General features: G+C 30.9%; 1 protein-coding gene across 4 annotated transcripts in view; it reads left to right on the top strand.

Annotated features, from left to right (window-relative positions):
• Positions 1 to 22,394, top strand: part of LOC118197347 (uncharacterized) — a 194,964-nt gene that overhangs the window by 25,092 nt on the left and 147,478 nt on the right. For all 4 annotated transcript variants that reach the window (XM_085813143.1, XM_035368846.1, XM_035368847.1 and 1 more), the window contains 3 exons: positions 13,372 to 13,414; positions 21,953 to 22,006; positions 22,114 to 22,185. In XM_085813143.1, the coding sequence (XP_085669269.1) occupies positions 13,372 to 13,414; positions 21,953 to 22,006; positions 22,114 to 22,185 (169 nt within the window). The remainder of the gene's footprint in view (positions 1 to 13,371; positions 13,415 to 21,952; positions 22,007 to 22,113; positions 22,186 to 22,394) is intronic.

Here is a 22,394-nt window from a genome sequence, read left to right on the forward strand (position 1 = left end):
GTCATAAGCTAAATAAAATAATTAAACATTCTTGAAATCTCTTCACATTACTGAAATGGCAATAACTTCAAATTATACTATGCTAGCACTTTTCCTCTAATTATGAAATTTTGAACGTTTCCGTTATCGGACAGCCCGCCAGCGACTGAGCGGAGTCTAACGGAACAACTGGTGGTTCTGTCCGGGGTTCGAATCCCGGCAAGCGGGCTGGTTTCCAGGATGATATTCTTAGTTTTCCATATGTGTAACGTGTATGCAAGCCAATTTCCGTTAGGCAGTCCTCGACGAAGGCGTCCTTCACCTTAGGCAAATAACCATCGAGTACTTTGCCATAATCAAATAAACATTTATCCATAACATGCTTCAAATATTTTTATGTTGAAAAGTTCATGCGCCAAAGTTGGCCCCCGTTGAATGAAATATGTTGCTTATTTTTTCTTTGTTTTTTTATAACAACAATGTTCTTGTTTTCAGAATCTGAATTATCAATAAAATTCTGTTAATAATATGCGATTCTTTTTTTTTTTTTTTTTTTTTTTTTTTTTTGTTTAGTGAAAAATTAATTTAAGCGACAAATCTCTTACATTTAGAAAAATTTTCGAAACGAGTTGCTGTCAAAAGCGCATCTTCTCGTTGCTGTATATATTTATTTAAAACAAACTGCTTGGCGCGTGTACTTTTATATTTGAAAAGATTAAGAGAATTTTCAACAGGGAAATAAAGTTATTAATTTTACTGAATTTTGTGGATTCCTTGTGTTTTGAGGTAAAAGTCAAACCATCAGATATGTGATAACCTTAAAATAAGGGTATATATAACCAGGATTTTGCGTCCAGACATTCCCAGCGAAATACATTACAAAAAATTATCTATGTAGAATTAATGTATATTCCGTTTAGTATTTTAATTTATCAGTGTTATTACACACCAGTTTATCAGTGTAAGTTATATCGAGTTTTAGTTATGTTCGATATAAGAATTTTATTTGGTTTATATAAATCAGATTCGTTTAATAATATTATATTTATTAAATACTATTTATTAGGTTTCTAAATCTGTCAAACCCAATCAATGGCCTCCTGGCTAAGATATCTATCTGATTATCGCTATTTCAACTTATATTCGAACCCAAGCAAACGAACTGGTTGAATTTTGTGATTTCCCGTATGTGTAACATGAACATGAGTACGTTTTACTTAGAAAGTCGTCCATGGAGACATTCATTGCCTTCGGCTGATAGATCTCGTTTCCTTTGCCATACTCAAAAAATCTAAAAATTTTTCAAAAAGACTAACAGATGCATATAACAAAATAAAATTAAGTAAATGCATATAAGAAAATAAAATTAAGTAAATACATATAAAAAAACTGAAGTAAATGTATATAACGGGAAAAAAAATGAGGTAAAAACAAATTTTTAATAATTTTTCAATACAGTAGTTTTTAAATTGCTTGTTTTCAAATTTTATTTCATTTTTATGTATGTACTAATATACAGTGTATGTGTGCGAAAGTGTGCTTGTTCGGCATATCCATATATATTAATTAAATAAATCTGATTTGAAAATGCATGCCTTGATTTGAAAATGCATGCCATGAGAATCTGATTTGAAAATGCATGCCATGAGAAAACGCACTATTCTCGTAATTTGAAAAAGACTAAAGTATTGTCTGAGAAAAATATTTATAAAGAAAATTAAATTTCGTCTCCTTACTCGGTGCTGTGTAAAAAATTTAAATAAGCTTATTAATACTTTTCTTCTTTATTAAAAACAAATTAGTTTCTTTTCATCTATATATGAAAAATAACAGAATCTTGCTGTTAGAATGGAAATTCTTAAAAATATAAAACTCGTTTTTTTCGAACAAATGTTTCTGAGAAATTTCTCTAGGTCAGCAGGTAGTAACAGGACCACTGACTGCTTTGTTTGAAAAACCCAATGAAGTGGATGATTTTACCCCCAAAAGGTTTTCTTTAACAAAGCAGATGCGGTCCAAATGGCTTTGCTGAGAAGCGTTCTTATTTGAATAGCTTGAAAGCTTGAGTTGGAAGACTTATTGTTCTCGAAGCAACCAGTCAGACAGCAATAAAATTTGTTATAGATATTTCTCTCTCTCTCTCTGTGAGTTCTTGAAATCTTGGAATGGGTGAAAGTTTATTTTGTTTTACATATATAAGGAAACTGCATGTAAAGCAAAATAATTCAAGGCACCCATTGTATGTTAATCATTGTACGTCACCTCAGCTCTTCGGTTGGGTATTAAGAAAAGAAATTCCTATACTGCTTTTGTATTACTTGTATAGTGAAAGATTTGAAAAAAAAATAGCTTCATATGAAAAGTTTTTCTCCGATGAACGAATGCAGCTGAAACATGTTTCTGTCTTTAAGTATATCCACAAAACATGAAATAGTATTGTACTCTTTTGTATTTTGTATTCTATTGCATTTTTATATTACTTTGTGGTAAATTTTTTGATTCTTAAATTTCTCTCTCTCATTTCTTATAATACACAAGTACTCTTTCAAATATGGCTGACCTATGAACCTAAATTTTTATACTATAAAATTTTATATAAAAATTAGCCGTAATCATTAGACACAGCTTTGTGTATATTATATTCTTGGATACATGCCTGCAATTAATACTAAGAATACTATTGATAAAATTCGTGATATAATTAATAATGAAAATACTGTTTAAGCTAAAAACCGATTTGAATCTTTTTTTCATTATAGGGTAACATGAGCCAAACAATTTTCATTAGAAATATACAATTATGCTAACTTGACACATCAGATAGAAAATATTTTATCGTCATCATCGGCTATGATAAAAGATTTTTACGCTTAAGATTTTGGATTATGATAAAGCACACAGGACCTATTTGTCTAAGGGAAAGGAAGTCTTCAGGGTAGATTTTTTTTTGTGGGAAACAAACTGTTAATTCACAATCAGTTGTACTTATGAAAAACCCCTAAACCTCCCATGCAGCCGCTAGAATTTACTGGTGCTCAGCTATCTTACCACTTGGAGACTAGTTGGCTTTCTGAACTTACGCAATATCTATCTGAATTTGAATATTTGCATAAAAAACGAGCAAAATAAAATGACACATTGTAAATAGTACATTTTACTGAAATCAAACTTTCTTTGAAAAAGGAAAATTAATTGTAAGGAATAAGATGGATGCATTTAATTAAACGGCGGGCAATAACAGCGCTGATCATATGTTTCGTATAGGAAATCATTTTCTTCGTGTTATCGTATAACGGAAAATATCCACAGATTATATTTTACAGTTTTTAAGAAGTCATGGGTTATCTGCTTTAAGAGAACACCTTTGTGGGCAATTTTCTAAATAAAATTGGCTTGAATTCACGTTACGCATCGGGAAAATCATAAAGACCGCAAGTAGCTAAACTGTTCGGTTGCCAACAACATACTACCAACATCTAGCAATCTTATTCACTCAACTATAGTGAACTTAAACTAATGTTTGTATATTATTAGTAGTATTAAAATAACGAAAATATTTATTCTAATAAAAATTTTTGTTTGAATATCCTCCCTAGTAAGGTATTTCCTTTGGTTGGAGATTTGTCAACAATAAATGCTATGTTCAAACAAGACATTTATTTAGAGCATAATGCTTCAAAAATGTATGCTGGGATCCCTAGAAAAAAAATATCGCCGGAAAATATATCTCCGAAAAAATATTTAATTATTCATATTCTTATGATTAATTATTAAATAATTAATAACTTTTATAATTATTAACCTTTTAACTGTCATGCCCGAGATAATCTCGGGTACAGCACTGGTGTTCGAAAATGTCACGCCCGAGTATTACTCGGGGTAATTTCTTTTTGAGTGCATCGTATTGTTATACCTGAATATATATCGGGAGACGTTTATTTCGGCTTCATCTTTTTGTCAAACCCGACTGTATCTCGGGAAAAATTTGACAATTTGTGTACCCAAATCATCAAAATAACTTGACAGTTAAAGGGTTAAATGAAATGCTTATTTATACTTTACCAAATGTACAGCAACACTCTTTCTTTACAAAAATACCATACTTAATAAATTATATTGTAAGCTAATAAGTAACAACATTGCTTTGTTTAATTAAGATATAATAACAAGCCGAACAAACATTAAATTGAAAGTCAAACAACTAAAATTAGCGTTATATTTTCAAATCACAATCTAATTTTCATTATATCTTATCTCGTTCATTTGCGCTTTTGCAGCTGAGGATGATGGTTCGGTAAAACCATCGAAACTAGTATATAGGACATGTAGATGTGAACCGCGTATTTTGGTTGCAATCGGCCGCACCAAACGTATATAATATATTTATATATATATCCACTTTGTTACCCGGTTCAGTGATCTGAGGTTCTTTACTCTTATATGATTGTAAATTGTACATTTTTTGCTTTAAAAATGATTGAATTATGTTGTTTTTATCTTCTGGTTAAGGTTTTTATGCCTTTCATAATTCTGGAAGCAATATTTGTAGAATTATCAACAATTTAAAAGCTGTTTAAGTGCGGTTTAAGTTTTAAATAACATGGCGGACATATTTGTTTACATTTGAAACAGCAGAATTGTAGATGTGTTACTTTCCAAAAGAAATCTAGTCCTTTGAGTAAAAAGGCGAACTAGTGGCAGAGCGGTAAGTTCATTGAATCCTGGTAGTTCGATCCGGCTTCGAATGCCGGCAATCAGGCTGGATGCAAGGGTGTTTTGGAAGTTTTCCCATGTTTAACTAGGATATAACCTAGTTTCCCTTAGTTCTTCACGAAAGCATACCTCTTTAGTTTGCTTTGCCACAGTAAAAGAAAATGCAATATAAGAGACACTTTAAGGAAAAAATTGTTTGTTAACATGTAGGGATTATCTTAACTTTTGTGATTACTTTCTTAAAAATCAGAAGACAATAGAAGAAACTAAATTCTTTTGTTAATATCAAAATAGATAATTATTATCTCACATATTTTATATTTAAACAAAAATGTTAATTTCTTTTCTTCATCGCGTTTGCTGAAATTGTTATAAACTTGCCATTGTCCTGAAATCGGTAGCAAGTGAATGTTTTCGCAATTTGATATCTGAACTATTTAATAATGATATTTTAATCTCATAAATGAACTCAGCCCTGGCCAGAGATATGACGGTAACGTTAACTTTCTAAAGCAGGCGGTACAATCAAAGTATCTATTCGCCTGTAGATTCTTGGTACAACTATTGTACAGCGAAAATTATTTGCTTTCAAGCCGTCTATGGTACTACTGTCCAACCAGCCTTTCTGTCTCCCCCTTTTCGAGTAATCGTTTTCTTTAGATTCTCCAGGTGGTCCAAATTCCTGTTCGGAGCAGCCCTTGGCTATGCATTGTTTCCCGTTTCTTAGTTGGTTAGCTACGTTTTGGCGAAGACCGTAGGTTTCGTCTCATGCCAGTGTACTTGAAAATAAAACAGATGCTATCTCTCTTTCAAACATTAGAGCTTTTTCTCGTGATTTCAGTGTAACTTTTTTTCTCGCTGTCTTATTCAGTTCTTATAATGGCACCTCGTGTCAAAGGTCCCAGTCAGGACGAAATTAATAAGTTTCTAAAGAGATTTAGAAGAGGAAACTTTTGCTGATACAGATTCGGACTTTTCAGATACAGAAGAAATATATTTTAATCAAGCTTTTAATAAAGTTACCGATGACTTCAAAAGCAAGGCTAATAATTTATTTGAATGGAGACAGCGAAATGAGCATGACAAAGCTAACATATTGACATTTAGTGGTAATCCTGGTATAAAGACTGAATTTTCAGAAACTCATCTTGCTACTGATTTTTTAAATTATACTTTTCAGATGAATTGCTTAAAATTTTAACCAGAGAAACAAATCGATATGCTTCTCAAATCTTAGAGTTGCCACCAAATATAAGCGGAAAAAGGAAGCATGAAAGCGACTGAACGCTAGTTACATCAGATAAGCTTCAGAAATTTTTTGGATTAGTCTTACTCACAGGGCGTATTGAAAAAGACAGCATTCGAGATTATTGAATCTCACCCTCTGACGAGGAAAGCGATTTCATAGCATGTTACTCATGAAAGTCCCAAATAAATATTTTTTACGCTCCTAATACCAGGAATTAAATCTTGACAAACTACCAGTGTTCAGTGGTCACATTCACTCAATCATGGTTTCTTAAATTACTGTTTGTATATCATAAATAAGGATTAAAATAGTGAACAATAAAAATTAGCTCGGTAAATTTTTTGTTTAATGAGCTTTTTACTACAAATTTTGGCAGTTTAGTTGAATAGCAGAATGTTACATTAGATCATGGTATTTATTTAGAATTCACCACTGCTACTTCTTCATACAAAACAAAATAAAAAACCGGAAAAAATATTCCTAGAAGAAGGTAGTTTTGTAAAAAATACACGTAGAAGAAGTATCTCTGGAAAAACTGTACCAGTTCTAGTATAACAGTATTTCAGTATAAGGGGAATATTTACACCTTATACTGAAATACTTTGGATTATGAGAACTGTTTAATACTTTTTTATTCATGGCAAAATATACTCTAATATTTACTGGTACGTTGGCTATTAGCTATATATAAATCTACTAAAAAATGTACAAAAAGAGTCTGTTTTCTATTCGATTGCGTATACAGCTCCTTAGAGAATAAATAGTATTTATACGATATATTTCAAAATGTTTTCGAATTGGAAGTACGATTCTGTATGATGTGTGGAGAAAATTAATCAGTGTAAGTAAGGTTTTGTATATATGCCCACGATTTTCTTCATTAAAAGTATAGCTTAAATTTATATTCGAAAATCCAGTTAATGAAATTATACTCGTATATCACTTCATGGTTTATTCTATTAATTCTCAATATCTCTTAAAAATAATACACATTCAATGCATCTTTTATAACACAAATTATTAAGTGTAGAGGTAACATTATTATTCAAGTCAACAAGCCTTGTTAATGCATAAATAACTTTCGTTTCAAATATGACTTGAAATTATATAATTTCTCTCAAAGCTTTAAAAAAAACATAAACAACAATGTATTTCTTTTGGCATTTTCCCCAAGAATAATAAAATACAATATTACTATAAGAAACGTGATAAAATTATCTCTTATGAAAATACGATAATGCAATGAATGTTTTTGCAAGTGTACTTATTATTCTGAAGCTTAAAATCAATTTACATACTAAGTGATTTTCACATAAAACTCGTATTAGTCTGCTAGCATCTAGTGCTGCAGCTTTTACTTTTCAAATGAAACATGAAAGCAAGAGAGTCAAAATCCCTCTACGCTCACTGTTTGAGATTTTGTGAGGATGTTAAAAAATATTGCACTTTTCTCATGATCGAAGCCTCATCAGTAGACAAGAAGTTAAAGACTGTTGAATTGTTGAATACTGGTAGTTCGATTTACTTTCGGTTGAAACCCAGGCGAATGGCATGCCAGCGTGTTTGTTTTTCCCGTATGTAAGGTTAATTTGTTCTTTTTTCCTACAGAAAGTCCTCTTTTTGAAAGAAGACGTAATTGTCAGTACAAAAAATACATGAAAATACTTTAATCTCCTTAATTTATAATTCTGAATATTGTTTAAATTTAACTTCTTTAAATCTCACATCAAATTAAGTTGATAAAATTTAGTGTAACTAATAAAGTAATTATTCATCAAATCATAGGCTATGCATTTTGTAATAATATTTATTAAAATAAGAAAACTGTAGAGGTATTTTTAAAAATAATTGTAAAAATAATTGTTGCTAATACATAAATGGAGAATAAGAAAGATTTTAAAGGTTTTACTGTTTCAATTCGCAATGAAAAAGTACTGAAAAACAGAAATATAAATTGCAATAGAAAAATAGAAAAAAAATTGATATTTCCGCGCTTCAGTCATGAAAGGAAGAATAGAAATTGAACTAAATAAAAATGATTTAAATTCAGGTTACGTATGAGAAAAATCATAAAGACTCAAGCAGTTAACCAGTTTGGTTGCCAGGACCCAAACTCGTCACAAACTTCCAACGTTCAGCAGACTTATTCAATCCACTATAGTAAACTTAATTTATTTTTTATATATTAATTATTAACAGCATTAAAATAATAAAAATATTTGTTCTAAATAAAAGTTAATGATCCTTCCTTGTATGGCATTTTCTTTGGTTAGGAGTTTGGTGTAAATACTTAATGCTATATTCAAACAAGACATTTATTTGGAGCTTAATGTTGCAAAAAATGAATACTCGGAAAATTATCACTAGAAAAAAATATCTCCCTGATAATGAATCCCATAATATATATTTAATTACTCATATCCTTTATTAAACACATTATCATAATTATTAAATGCAATCTTTATTTATTACAAAACATTCGACAATACACTTTCTTTACAATAATACTTTACTTTTCTATACAAAAATACCATACTGAACGATTATATTACTTATGTGAGTTAATAAACAACAACATTGTTTAGTTCATGCATAATAACTTAGATAAAGTGTAATAAAACATTGCATAGCGATATTAATTATGTTACATAATTCCTTTGCAGCTTTCAGTTTGTAGAGTCATTCGGTTATTTTAGAAGTAAGAAACATGAAAAATGTGCAATGCCCTAGCCAGGACTTGAACCTGGGCCTCTCAAATACGCGCCAAGTGTGCGAACCATTACAGCACGAAGGTATAAAGAAAGGAGGGGAAAAATACCTTATGTACTCTCCCTTTTAAAGAGCGCCTGGGGGTTAGGGTACCCAATCGCCATATCAGGATGGTGAAGAATCATCATGCATCACCTTTTTTAGTTCGAGTGCCACTGAAGAGTCATTATGTTATTTTTGAAATAAGAAACATGAAAAATGTGCAATGCCCTAGCCAGGACTCGAACCTGGACCTCTCGAATACACGCCCAGTGTGCTAACTATTACACCACGAAGGCCTAAAGAAAGGAGTGAGAAAATACTTGTTATAAAAGTAATGTTTTAATCCTATTTCACATCAAGTTTAGTGTTTCAGTAGCAGAAAAGTAAGAATTTATATACTCCGTCAATTAATAATAAATTTCTAAGCTGCATGAATTTCTAAGTTCTGCAAGAATACCATTAAAAATGCAATCCTTAAAAAGAAGAGTGTATTATTTTGGAGCTGATATAGTTTGCATTGAGATTCAAACAACTGTCCTGAAATAATCCAAATATTTGTTTTCGTTAAATAAGTCATATTTAATACCTATCCTCTTTCAAATCAGCAATCCACGTATAATTTTAAAAATGCTTTCCTTTACACTGAATTTTAGACATTTAGTCACAAAGTTAGTGAATATTTAAATTTGTTTAAAAATTCTTTTCTATAAATTTTTCAACTATAAACAAACAAATTAAAAATAATTTTCCAGAAAACACCATTCCTTCGGAAAAAGATTCGAATTTGAGCATAAGAGAAGCCTAAAGTTTGAAATAAAGCTTATTTTTCACTATCAGTTTCTTTAAAAAGCAGTTTTAAAAGTCACATCATATTCCTTTGATTAAACTTGCAGAAATCATAAAACACCATTTTTTTTATAATAATTATTCGAATATTATGCTAAACATCTTAAAAATATAAAAAGTAATATATCTATAAGGAATTATAGAACTGTTAAAAGATAATTATTATTTGCATGCAAATAAAAAATATAGAAAAAGATTAATGTTTTAAAGATTTTTAATTTATGCTAAAAAAATCGGAAAATAATGTAACATTCAAGAGAACTAATAAATAATGCTATTTAAATGTTGTAACAGTATCACAGAAGAAATGAAACATGTACCAGTTAATACAGATTTTATTAATAAATTATAATGCAATTTAATCGATCTGCAATGAAATCAGTGACTTCGAAATCTGGGTAACTTGGTTATAAAATGCATAAAAATGAAAAATGAAAACAGGCAAATTTTAAAAGCAATTTATTCGAAAATGAGATGTTTGTATGAAAGAATATCCTTTTAGTTCTGATACCGTTTACTCATGAAATGTTGATGAATATTTGGTGGACAATTACTCTAGAGCACTCCCAGGGTCCGTCAGAGAGAAGCTATTCATTCGCAAAGTTCTTGACAGTTCGCATCTACTAATGTTTACAGTGCAATCAATCTCTTTTAGGCGGAACAATTGATCTAAAATTCTGGGAGGGATGGGAAATAACAAAAGAACTGCTTGACAATTTTCAGAGGTTTAGGGTTATTTTCGCGACATTTTACGGGAAGTTCGGTCCAAAACTAGCGACAGTTTTAAAGGGATTCGCAGAAAATTACTCGACAGGCTCAGGGTTAATATTTCCTACAATGGAATCTGACCAGTGTCATTCTTCTTCTTCAATGGCCAGACAGCTCAGGATGGACCCTTGCCTTCCTCAGAATTGAATTCCAAGCTCTTCTGGCCATGGACATCCAGTTGGTTATTTTTAAAATTCTTAAGTCTGTTTCCAAACAGTCGAGCCACCTAAGTTTAGGTCTCCCTCTTGTTCGAGTGCCGAATGGATGCTGCAAATAATGGATAACGGCATGAAGAATGTGACAGAGAGGTTAGTGAAAACGAAAAAATTTCGATTGACAAGTTAGTCAGTATTCTCGGCACAGCAATAAACGAGACTTGAACAGCGGAACTTTGTAACTGAACAGAAAATTATGTCTGTTTATAGAATTAAAGAGAATGTATTAGCACATAAAAAATGAAGCAACTTAAACAACTTTTATTGAAAGAAATGTTTAATAAAGTAAACAAATAAATATTAAGCTTTTTTTTTTTTTAAATTTTGATACCCTTTAGATCATAATTGTTCTTTATTTCATAAATTACGGTTTCATATTTTTAATTTTATAATTTCTGCATGCCATTTTACCAGATTTAAACTGATGATCTATAATCCGGAATCGCCAAAGTCCCGACGAGTCCGGATTAACGACTTTTGACTGTATTAGATTTTTATGTAGCTTTGTTCTAACATAGGTATTTTGACACAAAATCGGACTTTTTCTGAAATAACATACCAATTTTTTTCCATATTTCGATTCTACAATTCAAATTATGCGTAGATATTAAATTTTGTAATTTTTCATGTGAAATTTACAGAGAAATTAAAAAATTTATCTTGCTGAGATTTTTTTCAGTTTGCGCCAGGAATAATTTATGTGTCGAACTTCTTAATTTATAGCAATGTATTTTCCTTTCCTTTTTCTTCGTTGTCCATGAGCAGGAAAAAATTCATCGTTCATACTTTCAAATAATTTTAGCAAAGTATGTAAACCATATTTTCGTTATTATCGCTTATAATAAATATGCTAAATTTCAAAATGCATCAAAAGGTAAATTCAAGTGTATCTTCAGAAATTTTTAATAAAAAATTATAATTTTTTCTTAGGTATGCTTAGAAATACATCTGATTTAAGATGAGGCAAAAGTTTATTCAATTAACATTGAGGAGCTAAAAATTTGAGAGCTAATGTTTTAAAAAAGTACTAATGTGATTTTTACTGAACTTGGCAGTTTGTTATAATTTGAGTCGTAGAATCGAAATATGGAAAAAAGCTGGCATGTCATTTTAGAAAAAGGTTCGATTTTTGTGTCAAAATACATGCATTAGAACAATGCTGTATATAAATATAATACGTATCCTAAGTTGTGCTTTCGAGACGAGAGAAACGTGAGTTGAGTTTCGTCAATCGACCCACTCGAACGGGAGATATAGAACTGTCTCCCACTTTTTTTGTGTGCAGTGTACAACTTGAATTCACTGCACATCAGCCAAAACAGACAGTGCTACAGTCATCCTTGTGTTGCTACATAAATACCTTTTGGCAACAATGGGGTTACCATATAATAATTTTGGGAACATTAGTGCTCTTCCTTATGAACACTTTTTCTGGACTTTTCAGAGAAGGTGTGGGTAATCAAAAAGAAACCCAATTTTCTTTCTGAGTCTTTTATCACATATTATTAAAGTAGCTTTAAGCAGCTTGCTGTTAAAAACGTCTTTTACGATTGTGATTAGAAAATATGTCTAACAAAATAATTTTAAAATTTAAACCATTTATTTAAAATCCTGATTTTTTTAAATGTTTAGTTATAAAATCAAAGCTGTTTCTTTAAAGGTTTGTTTCTTTGTAATGACATAATTAAATTATGTATATGTTTTGTAATTAATATATATTTCAGTGATTAAAATCTGTTTGATAATTTCTAACATGAATTCTGCTTTGGAGATTAAATGACATGTGTATTGTTAAAATTGTAAATAAGAATAATAAAATAATCCTGATTTACATGTCTAATTACACTTAGATTGAAGTGGAACTTTTACAGATAATCCATCTGTGAGAAGATTAAATCAATTAATCATGTTTATCTCCTCCTGTTGTAGTTTTTTTAGTTTGTCTTTTTAATTTTTTGTACACAGGAAGACCCTGTCTAACAAGTGGGGATACATTCCAATAGGTTCCAGTGTTAAATGAAACAGCATTAAGAAGGTCATCTTAGCTCCTAAATTAGGTGATAAGTGAAACAGAAAAGAGAATTAGAATTTTTTTGTTTGTTTTATTTTGAAACTTTTGTTATTGCATAGTCTTTTACTAAATTAATTATAGACTTTTTATTGCTAGTATTGATTTTCGTTCATAAAATGTTCTTGAAGATAAAAAGTTGATTTAGGAGTTATGTTTGTGATGAAGAAAGTTCTTCATCATTTGACTTTTTTTTTTAATGAAGTCATACAGCGTTATCATTTGCCTTTTCCTGTGTCACTGAGCTGGTAGTTCTATTTGCTCAATGATGCTTTGTTTTGCCTTAAAACTTTTATTAAAATTTAAATAATTTTGTATAAACTGATCTGTAATTTCCATTAAAGTGGCTAAACTTTTCTTTAGAATATCCTTTGAAAGTTTGTTTTCTTCTACAGCATCCATGATATTGTAGTTTTTTCACACAGTTAGAGGGGACATTTGTGCTGTTCGTGGTTACACAAGGAATAAATATAAAATGTTATGGTCACATTAAATATTTTATGTAAAAGTACATTTGTTAAGGAAGCTATTTCATTCTAATTTTTTTCTTGTTATTTATTTCTTGTAAAATATATGTAATTTCAGGAAATATTTTTTTTACATATATGTATATAAAACTTTTATGTTCCCCAGTTTTTGTGAAAAGAAAATATGCCTGTTAGATTTTTTAAAATTATTTTTATTTAAAACAAAGATGCCTTGAGAATAAACTCTTTTGTTTTTTTTATTAAACTTCTGAATTTATCATTGTAAGAGCAATCATATGTACTTTCTTTTTGTAGCAAACTTGGGCGTTCTAAGGGATATAATGAAAAAATCATGGCTGTGAGTATTTTTTATTTATTTATTTTGAGTTATCATATTGCCACAGGCCATCATATTGCATTTTAATGTATTTGTTTTTTAATATCTGAAATCGTATACATATATAAATATATTGCCATGAATGATATTACACTATAAAGCAGGGGTTCTTAACCTTATTACCCGTCTGGGCACATCTGACAAACAGGAAATACTGGCAGGAGCAGTTAAAAAAAAGGATAACGATTCTTAATATTTCTTTATTTTATTTCAATCATAAGCATCATAAACAGTACCCTACATTAAAAAGGTAACAAAAAATTCAAAATAATCGCATTTAATGGGATTTTCGGCCGCGGGTTGGCCACGTTTGATACTAATATAGTATATAGCAGACAATTGTGGGCGCACAAAAATAGCTTCATGGGCATGGGGTTAAGAACCCCTGCTATAGAGCAATTATAACATATTTTCATAGCATAAAAATATTAGTTTATGCCATATAACATCTTTGTGGATGTTTTTGATACTTTCAATTTTATGATTTCAAGTACTGGATAAACTGTGTTGATGTATTGAGCGCTTTTACATTTGTTGGGTTATAAAATTAGCAGTCCTGATAGCTAGAACAGCTTTTATGAATAGGGTGAGATGGATTTTGAGCATTTATAAACAGGAAGGAATAAGCATAGGAGCAAATATCTTATAACACAGGCATGCCCAAGTTGTGGCTGTCTGACCCATTAACTGCCTCTTAAATGCAACTTGCTTTCTGTCTCTTTGGCCCCTTTTGCTTTCAACAAGCACTTTTATTTCGAACTAGAATTGCATTTTAAAGCAGATATCATGCGACAACATGCTTTTTTTTTTTTATTTAATCTTAGTAATTTAATTTTTTACATTACACTATGTGTAATAATTTAATTGATTTCAGATAGCCCATTATTGTGCTCTTATGCTGTCATCTCAGTAACAAATAAAATACTACATCACAGTAACAAATAAATACCCATGTGACAAAATTGGTAAACATTTCTGTTTCTGTGAATTATTCTGATTTCCATTTTATTTTTGGAGCGGCTAATGGTCATTGGGTCAGCATAATAGACAAATACGAAGGTCATTTAAAAATAATGCGTAATTTTTTTCCTCTCAGGGTTATTTTATTTCAAGCAGATTTTTATTACTGTTCTTCCATGTAGTGCTCATGCTTCTCAAGAGCCATGATCCATTGTCTGGGAAGATTTGTAGTTCTTTTTGAAATACTACTTGAAAAAAAAAAAAAAAATGAAAAAAAAAATGAAAAAAAATGAAAAAGTACTGTGACATCACTGTGGAGTTTTCTGCTGAAAGTACAAAATGGATAAAAAAATGTACAAAATAACAGCAGTGATAGGGTATTAACCTTTTAACTGTCATGCCCGAAATAACCTCGGGCGTAGCACTGGTATTCCAAAATGTAAAGCCCGACCATTACTCGGGCTAATTTTTTTTGAGTGAATCATATTGTTATACCCGAATATACGAGGGCTATCCAGAAAGTAGATTACGTTTTGGAATAAAAAAATAAAGTATAGGAAACAAATTTTATTATATACAGATGAAAGCCACACTCAAATACTACTTTTCTACATAGTCACCATACAAATTAAGGCATTTATCGTAGCGATGTACGAGCTTGGAAATTCCTTCGTCGAAAAATTCGGCCGCCTGCGCCTTCAACCACTTCGTTACCTCTTCTTGCAGCTGTGCGTCATCATCAAAACGCTGCATAGCCAGCCACTTCTTCATTGCTGGGAATAGGTGGAAGTCGCTCGGTGCCAGGTCGGGACTGTACGGCGGATGAGGAAACAACTCCCACTTAAAAGATTCAAGAACTTTACGAGTGACATTTGCCGTGTGGGGCCGGGCGTTGTCGTGAATCAACAAGATCTTAGAGCTCAACATTCCTCTGCGCTTGTTTTGAATTGCTCTTCTGAGTTTTTGGAGAGTTTGGCAATACCTTTGAGAGTTTATTGTAGTGCCTCTTTCCAGGAAGTCCACCAAAATTACACCTTTTCTGTCCCAAAAAACAGTCGCCATCATCTTTCTTGCCGACATTGTTTGCATGCATTTCTTGGGTTTTTGGGGAGAACTTGTGTGCCCCCACTGCATTGATTGCAATTTCGTTTCACAGTTCACATGTTTCACCCATGTTTCGTCACCAGTAACGATGCGATCGAGTAAAGAGTCACCACCCTTATGGTAAGCGTCCAAAAAGTTCAACGCTGCAGCCATTCGCTGATTTTTGTGGTCCTCTGTCAAGATTTTTGGAATCCATCTTGCACAAAACTTGTGGTAACCAAGCTTTTCGCTGATGATTTCGTGCAACAAACTTCGCGAAATTTGTGGAAAACTCAAAGAAAGTTCCGTTATTGTGAAATTTCGATTTTCACGGACTTTAGCATCGACTTTTTCGAGAAGTTCGGCGGTCACTATGCTGGGTCTCCCACTTCGATCTTCGTCGTGAACATTGGTTCGGCCATTTTGAAATCTTATGACCCACTGATGCACTCCACCTTCAGTGATAATGTTGTCCCCATACACTTCACGAAGCTGCCGATAGATTTCTATCGGTTTACAGTTTTTTGCAGTCAGAAACCTTATTACTGAGCGCAGCTCGCGGGATTTTCAATTAACGCAGACATTTCAAACCGTCACAGTATCTGAATGGAGCACAGCACGAACCTCTCACTAGCACGGCTAGATGCAGACTGAGCTGCGCAACGCTCTGACCCCAAGATGGCCGCGCTAGCCCCGCCCCTAGCGGACACAGACGGAAACGTAATCTACTTCCTGGATGGCCCTCGTATATCGTGAGAAGTTTATTTCGGCTTCAATTCAACATGTGGCAGGACTTTATTGAAGGTTTCAAAGGATAGAGGTTAAAGTTCAAAGTGCACAGCTTTTTTTTTTTTTTTTTTTTTATTGCAAGGCAAACTTTTATTTTTGAAATTAAAAAAAATTTACAATTTATGCACCCAAATCATCAAAATAACTTGACAGTTAAAAGGTTAACATATGAAATATCTTGATGTTATCTCATGCTTTTTCTTCTTTTTGTATTTCCTGTAGATTCTGATGGTTTGTGATAATAATTTTTATATCATTTTGCAATAAACTTTTTTTAAATAAAATTTGTCTAATTTGCGATGCTTTATTGGGAGTTTACTACATTATCATTAACATATGTAATACATAAAATGAATAATCAAATGTGTGTGTTATTCATTTTTCTTCTAGATTTATAATTGTTTTTTGTACGTTTTAAGATTAAAATATCAGTTCAAAACCAATTGGACTAATGTTGATAAATTAGATAATGCATTATATATGTATACAATTATATGTGTAAAGTAATTATTAGTAACAAATAGCCTAATACTTTAGCTAAAGCTGCAGACTAATAAAATAATAATTTATTTTCCAGTAGATTATTGAATGTATTATCTCCTTTGAAAATAAAGTAGTTAGAATTTTATTGAAATGAATTTACACATAAGCATATTTAAAATTGAACTATTAAAAATGGAATAATTAAAGGCAAAAGTGCAACCAACAAACTAAGTAATTATCGCCATTGATTGGAAATTACTTGACAATCAAGGGGAACAACCTAATTTCCAATCAATTAACAATTAATAGCTGCAACAATGTTTTATCTTTTTCTTAAGTAAGATTCAAGATTAAAATAGCTGTTTAGTAATTATCCAAATTACTAATTAAGAAGCAGTAAGAAATTGGCTGTTCTGTCTTCCTTGGAATGCAATCTTCTAATCGAAATATAGAATTATTATAGGAATGAGTTTTATTTTCTTACTTGAAAAGTGTTCCCCGACACTTTCACCTTTCATCACATTAAAATGCAAAATTTATTAAAATAAACTGTGAAGAACTACTAATTTAGAAAAATATGTTCTCATAAGACTAAAATAAAACATTGAGAAATATAGAAAATTTACTTAATATACATTAAAGGGCAGAAATGAATTTAATTAACTGACGTGTTAATTTAATTACCTATCTGTGAAATTTGGACAATATGTCCATTACTATTTTCATCTCAGAATGAAATTCGAACATGGATTTAGAATGGAGGGGAAAAGAGAGAGCGCATAGGTGGAAACATGTTGGATGCTATTTTTGGAAGGCATGAAAAAAAGTGTAGTGTGGTTGATCTGAAAGCTATTGTGTGGAAAAGTCTTCTGGTAAAATGTGTTTTTAAACTGACCAAACAAAAGGAATTAATTGATTTCTGTCTAATTTTCTGCTTTGAAAAAGGAATAAAAGATATCTTCACTACTCAAGAGCTGCCAAATAGACTTACAAATTTGGAAAAGGCTCATTTTGTTAGAAACAAGTCAAGAAAGAAATGCCAGAATAAATAACTAAAATTACTGTAGTTATTGTATAGAGTGTAAAAATTGTTTATTCATTATTATTATTTATTAATAAAATCTGTTTGAATTAAACATAAAAATTCTGAATTAGAATCAGAATATCAATTTTAAAATATTAATTATTGTTGAAAAGCAGAGCTTAATTTCTAAAAATAGAAGTGCTGGAGCCCTATAGAAGACTGCCACAAAAGAGGAACAAGAGTAAATAAATAAAATGACTATTAAAATCATTAATACTTTTAAAATTATGATTTGAATGAATGGATTGGTTATGGTTTGAATGGAAATGGTTAATGAGTATCAAGTTAATTAATAATTACTTAATTGATATTAATAATTAATATTTGTTAATTATTAATAAATTGATAATTATTTAATTCATAATTAATTTATTATATATTAAAACAGTTGAATAATTAAAGATTAAAATAATTAAATGAGTAAAATTAAATAAAATGCAAAGAGACAAACTTTAATAAGCGATTTTTAATATAATTTTATTACTAAAAATAAAATTTTCGAGATCAAATTTCTATTGAAATTGTTGTTCAGTTACTTAAAAGAAGTGCCGGAACCTTCTTCTTATTTAGGGCTCCGGCTAGAATTAGAATTTATCTCCAAAACTAAGACAGGAACCAGACTCCAGTGGACTCCAGCACAATCTGTTGAAAAGAAAAAAAGGCTGATTTTTTTAGGGGAATTGGTCTCTCTCCATTAAATCACCAATAATTGTGTAAAATGATCATGTTTGTGTAAACGCAATGCGTTAATTTTATTTAAAATGTATTTTCCCGATTGACAACAACAGTTTTTTTAGAATGGTAATGTTTTGAACTGCAATGTTTGAAGCTAATGTTTCTGAATAAAGCAAGTATCTAACAATTAATGTTTGACGGAAACGTTTCTGAATAAAGGAAGTAATTAATTGCTAACATTTCAGAAGTGGGATTAACTAGAATTATTACCTAGGATTTAACAATGTATTGCCTTAATGTACGTTAAGCCTAAACTGAATGCAGAAGCTTGCAAAAACTGAAGGTAGAAAGGTACGTGAATTTATAAACTGTTTATGTTATGTCTAAGTATTAAACGGAAAGAACTTAAGTGTAATTATTGTATTATTATTTGAAAATTGAAGTCTAAGATGGCTTATTTGACAAGAGGCAAGAAATTTGACTATTATTTTAGAACTTGCTTTGGAACTTGATGTAGATGTCCCTTCTGATATTAAAATTGTAGGCTTAAGGGATATGATTTTGAATAGTAAGAACTATAATGATCATTTATAATACTAAACAAATGCTAGATAGAATTATAAATGATTGTTTAGACAGGGAAAAGTTAGAAATTTTAGAAAAAGAAGAGCAAAGGACCCTTGAAATGGAAGCTTTAGAAAAAGATAAGCAAAGAGCATTTGAAATGGAAATTATAGAAAGAGATAAGCAAAGAACTTTTGAACTTGAAAAATTGAAAATAGAAGCGGAAACCAGAAGTAATAATGTAAATTATTCCGCTCCTTCTAATGTTAGTAGAAGGAATATTTGTGATATGAGTAAATTAATACATAAGTATAATTTGAATGAAGGTGATATAAGTTTTTATTTAGTTTTATTTGAGAGACAGGCACAACATATTGGGTTAGAAAAACAAAACTGGGTTTCTCAGCTGTTGGGTCTGTTGTTTTATGAAATAACTCAATTAATTGCCTGTGAATCAGAAGAAAAAGCTAACAACTATAAGCATGTTAAACAACTGCTACTGAGAAAATTTAAGCCCTGAACAGCTTCGGCAAAAGTTCATTGATCATATTAAGACGTTGCGTAATACGTGGAAGGACTTCACGTTTGAATTAAAAATTTATTTTGAAGAGTGGCTTTCTGGATTAAATGTAACAGATTTTGACTCTTTAAAACAACTTTTACAGTCAAAAGTCGTTAATCCGGACTCGTCGGGACTTCGGCGATTCCAGATTATCGATTTTTCCGGATTATAGATCATCAGTTTAAATCTCGTAAGATGGCATGCAGAAATTCTAAAATTAAAAATATGAAACCGTAATTTATGAAATAAAGAACAATTATGATCTAAAGGGTATCAAAATTTTTAAAAAAAAGCTTAATATTTATTTGTTTACTTTATTAAACATTTCTTTCAATAAAAGTTGTTTAAGTTGCTTTGTGCTAATACTTTCTCTTTAATTCTATAAACAGACATAATTTCTTGTTCGGTTACAAAGTTCCACTGTTCAAGTCCTGTAATTGCTGTACCGAGAATACTGACTAACTTGTCAATTGAAATTTTTTCGTATTCACTAACCTCTCTGTCACCTTCTTCGTGTCTTTATCCTCTTTTTGCAGCAATTCCCCTTTTTGTTTGTTGGACATGGCACCATACTTTCGTTTTGTAGATCCTTTGGAAGTTCCAGCATTGGAAATTCTATTTGACATAATCGAAAGTTCAAGTTTACTTTTATAAAATTGCTCTTACAGTGTGCAAAAAATAATAAGCGGGATCCAATTTGAAGATTAAGGAACAATGCAATCATTAACATTAACTGAAATAGATAATTAGATAATTTTAGCTTACAGCGCCCGTTATACACATTAAACGCGCAGGCGAAAATGTATTCTGCACTTGCGCACACGTATATGCGCAGTAGTCAAGGTCTTACGCGCACACGTAAAACGCCTGTGCGCATGTGCCAACGCGGCGCATGCGCAGAAAGTTTTTAGCTTTGAGGTCCGAATTAACGACTTTTGACTGTATTACGAATCGATTAAAAAAAAGGTCCCCGCTGCTCTTCGAGACCTTTTCATTGATGATTGGTGTAAATTCATTAATCCTGAAGAGTTGGCTGAAAAACTAGATGAATATGAAAATATTCAGGAAGGGATAAAAGCAATGCTGACATTGAAACTGAGAAAATGCGAATTTGGAAAAAATGAAGTTGAGTATTTGGGATTTCTAATAAAATCGAATGGTATGCAACCCAAGTAAGTACAAGCCATATTAAACTTTCCTAAACCAACTAATGAACATGAAGTTAAACAATTTTTTGGTCTTACAAGTTTCTTTAGAAGGTTTGTACAGAAATATGCAGAGAAAGCTCAGCCATTAGCGAGACTGACAAGGAAGGATAAAACATTTCGTTAGAACGAAGATCATCAAGAAGCATTCAGTTACTTTAAAAGATCATTTAACTAATGAACCAGTACTAGCTTTATATAAACTGGAAGTAGAGACTGAAGTACACACAGACGTGAGCAGCAAAGGGCTGGCAGGAATGCTGTTGCAAAAAGGTGAAGATAAAATTTGACATTTAGTTTATTGTGTAGGTAAAGGAACAACAGAAACAGAAAAGAATTATGATTCAAGAAAATTAGAATTAATGGCTATAGTTTGGACTTTGACACGACTTCGACAATTTTTAATCGGATGCTTGGCAGCCGATTACAGATTGCCTTTCTGCTTGGCAATCTGTAGTTACAGACTGCCAAGCTTTAGTTTATTTAAATACGAAGGAAACTTCAAATCCTCAGATAGCAAGGTGGAGTAATCTGATCCAGGAATATAATCTTGAAATAAAGCACACACAAGGTAAAAAAAATTAGTCATAGATGCATTGAGCCGATCGCCAGTTGATCAGCCAGAAGAAACTTTAAACTCTATAATTGAAAATAACTTGGAAGTTTTTTTAAAGCTAACAAGAGAGGAACAAAATCTTAAGATTCAGCATTCAGATCCAGAATTACGCAAATTAATATACATTTTAAAAGAAAAATATAAATGATAAAACGAATGCAAAGAAATACGTAAATGAAAATTACGTCTTGAAGAATAATCGATTGTTTTATAAAGTAACGGTAATGTTTTGAACTGTAATTTTTTAGCAGTAATGTTTGAGGGTAATATTTCTGAATAAAGCAAGTATCTAACAATAAATGTTTGAACGGTAATGTTTGACAGAAATGTTTTTGAATAAAGGAAGTAATTAATTGCTAACATTTGTCTCTTTTGTATATTTGAATGAAATCCTTTATATAGAGAGAAAGAGAGTGAGAGAGTATATAGTTGTGCATAATATAATTTTTCACTACAGTTTGTTATATTTTCCTTTTAGTTTGATGGTGTGTATGGAAATTCACGATTAATGCATACAACAGCTTCCTTAGTGGTATGTACTGTGTCTAGATGTTATCCATTTTTCTCCTGCATGTAAAATTTCTGCTTGCTGATTATTTTTTAGGGATGTGTTGTGCAGATACTTATTATTTTTTTTAGGGATGTGTTGTCCAGATACAGGTTAAAAATGGATCAGTTTATGAAGGTATTTTACGTACCTTTTCTCACCAGGTAAGTGAAAGAAATTTTATTTCCATGTACTTCCAGATGAAAATGACATATTTATATAGTATTAAACTTTTTTTTTTTTTTCTCTTTTCCTATCCCCATACCATTTTTGAAATTCTCTTCCTATTTAAATAATCTAGTAGAATATTTGGTAAATTTTATATTTAAATGTTGAAATTTTTGCTTTAAATAAAATTTGATTCTTGTAACAT

This window comes from Stegodyphus dumicola, chromosome 3 (genome assembly GCF_044657685.1).
Source record: "Stegodyphus dumicola isolate Sdum_Otavi_A_Nest chromosome 3, ASM4465768v1".
Classification (NCBI taxonomy): domain Eukaryota; kingdom Metazoa; phylum Arthropoda; class Arachnida; order Araneae; family Eresidae; genus Stegodyphus; species Stegodyphus dumicola.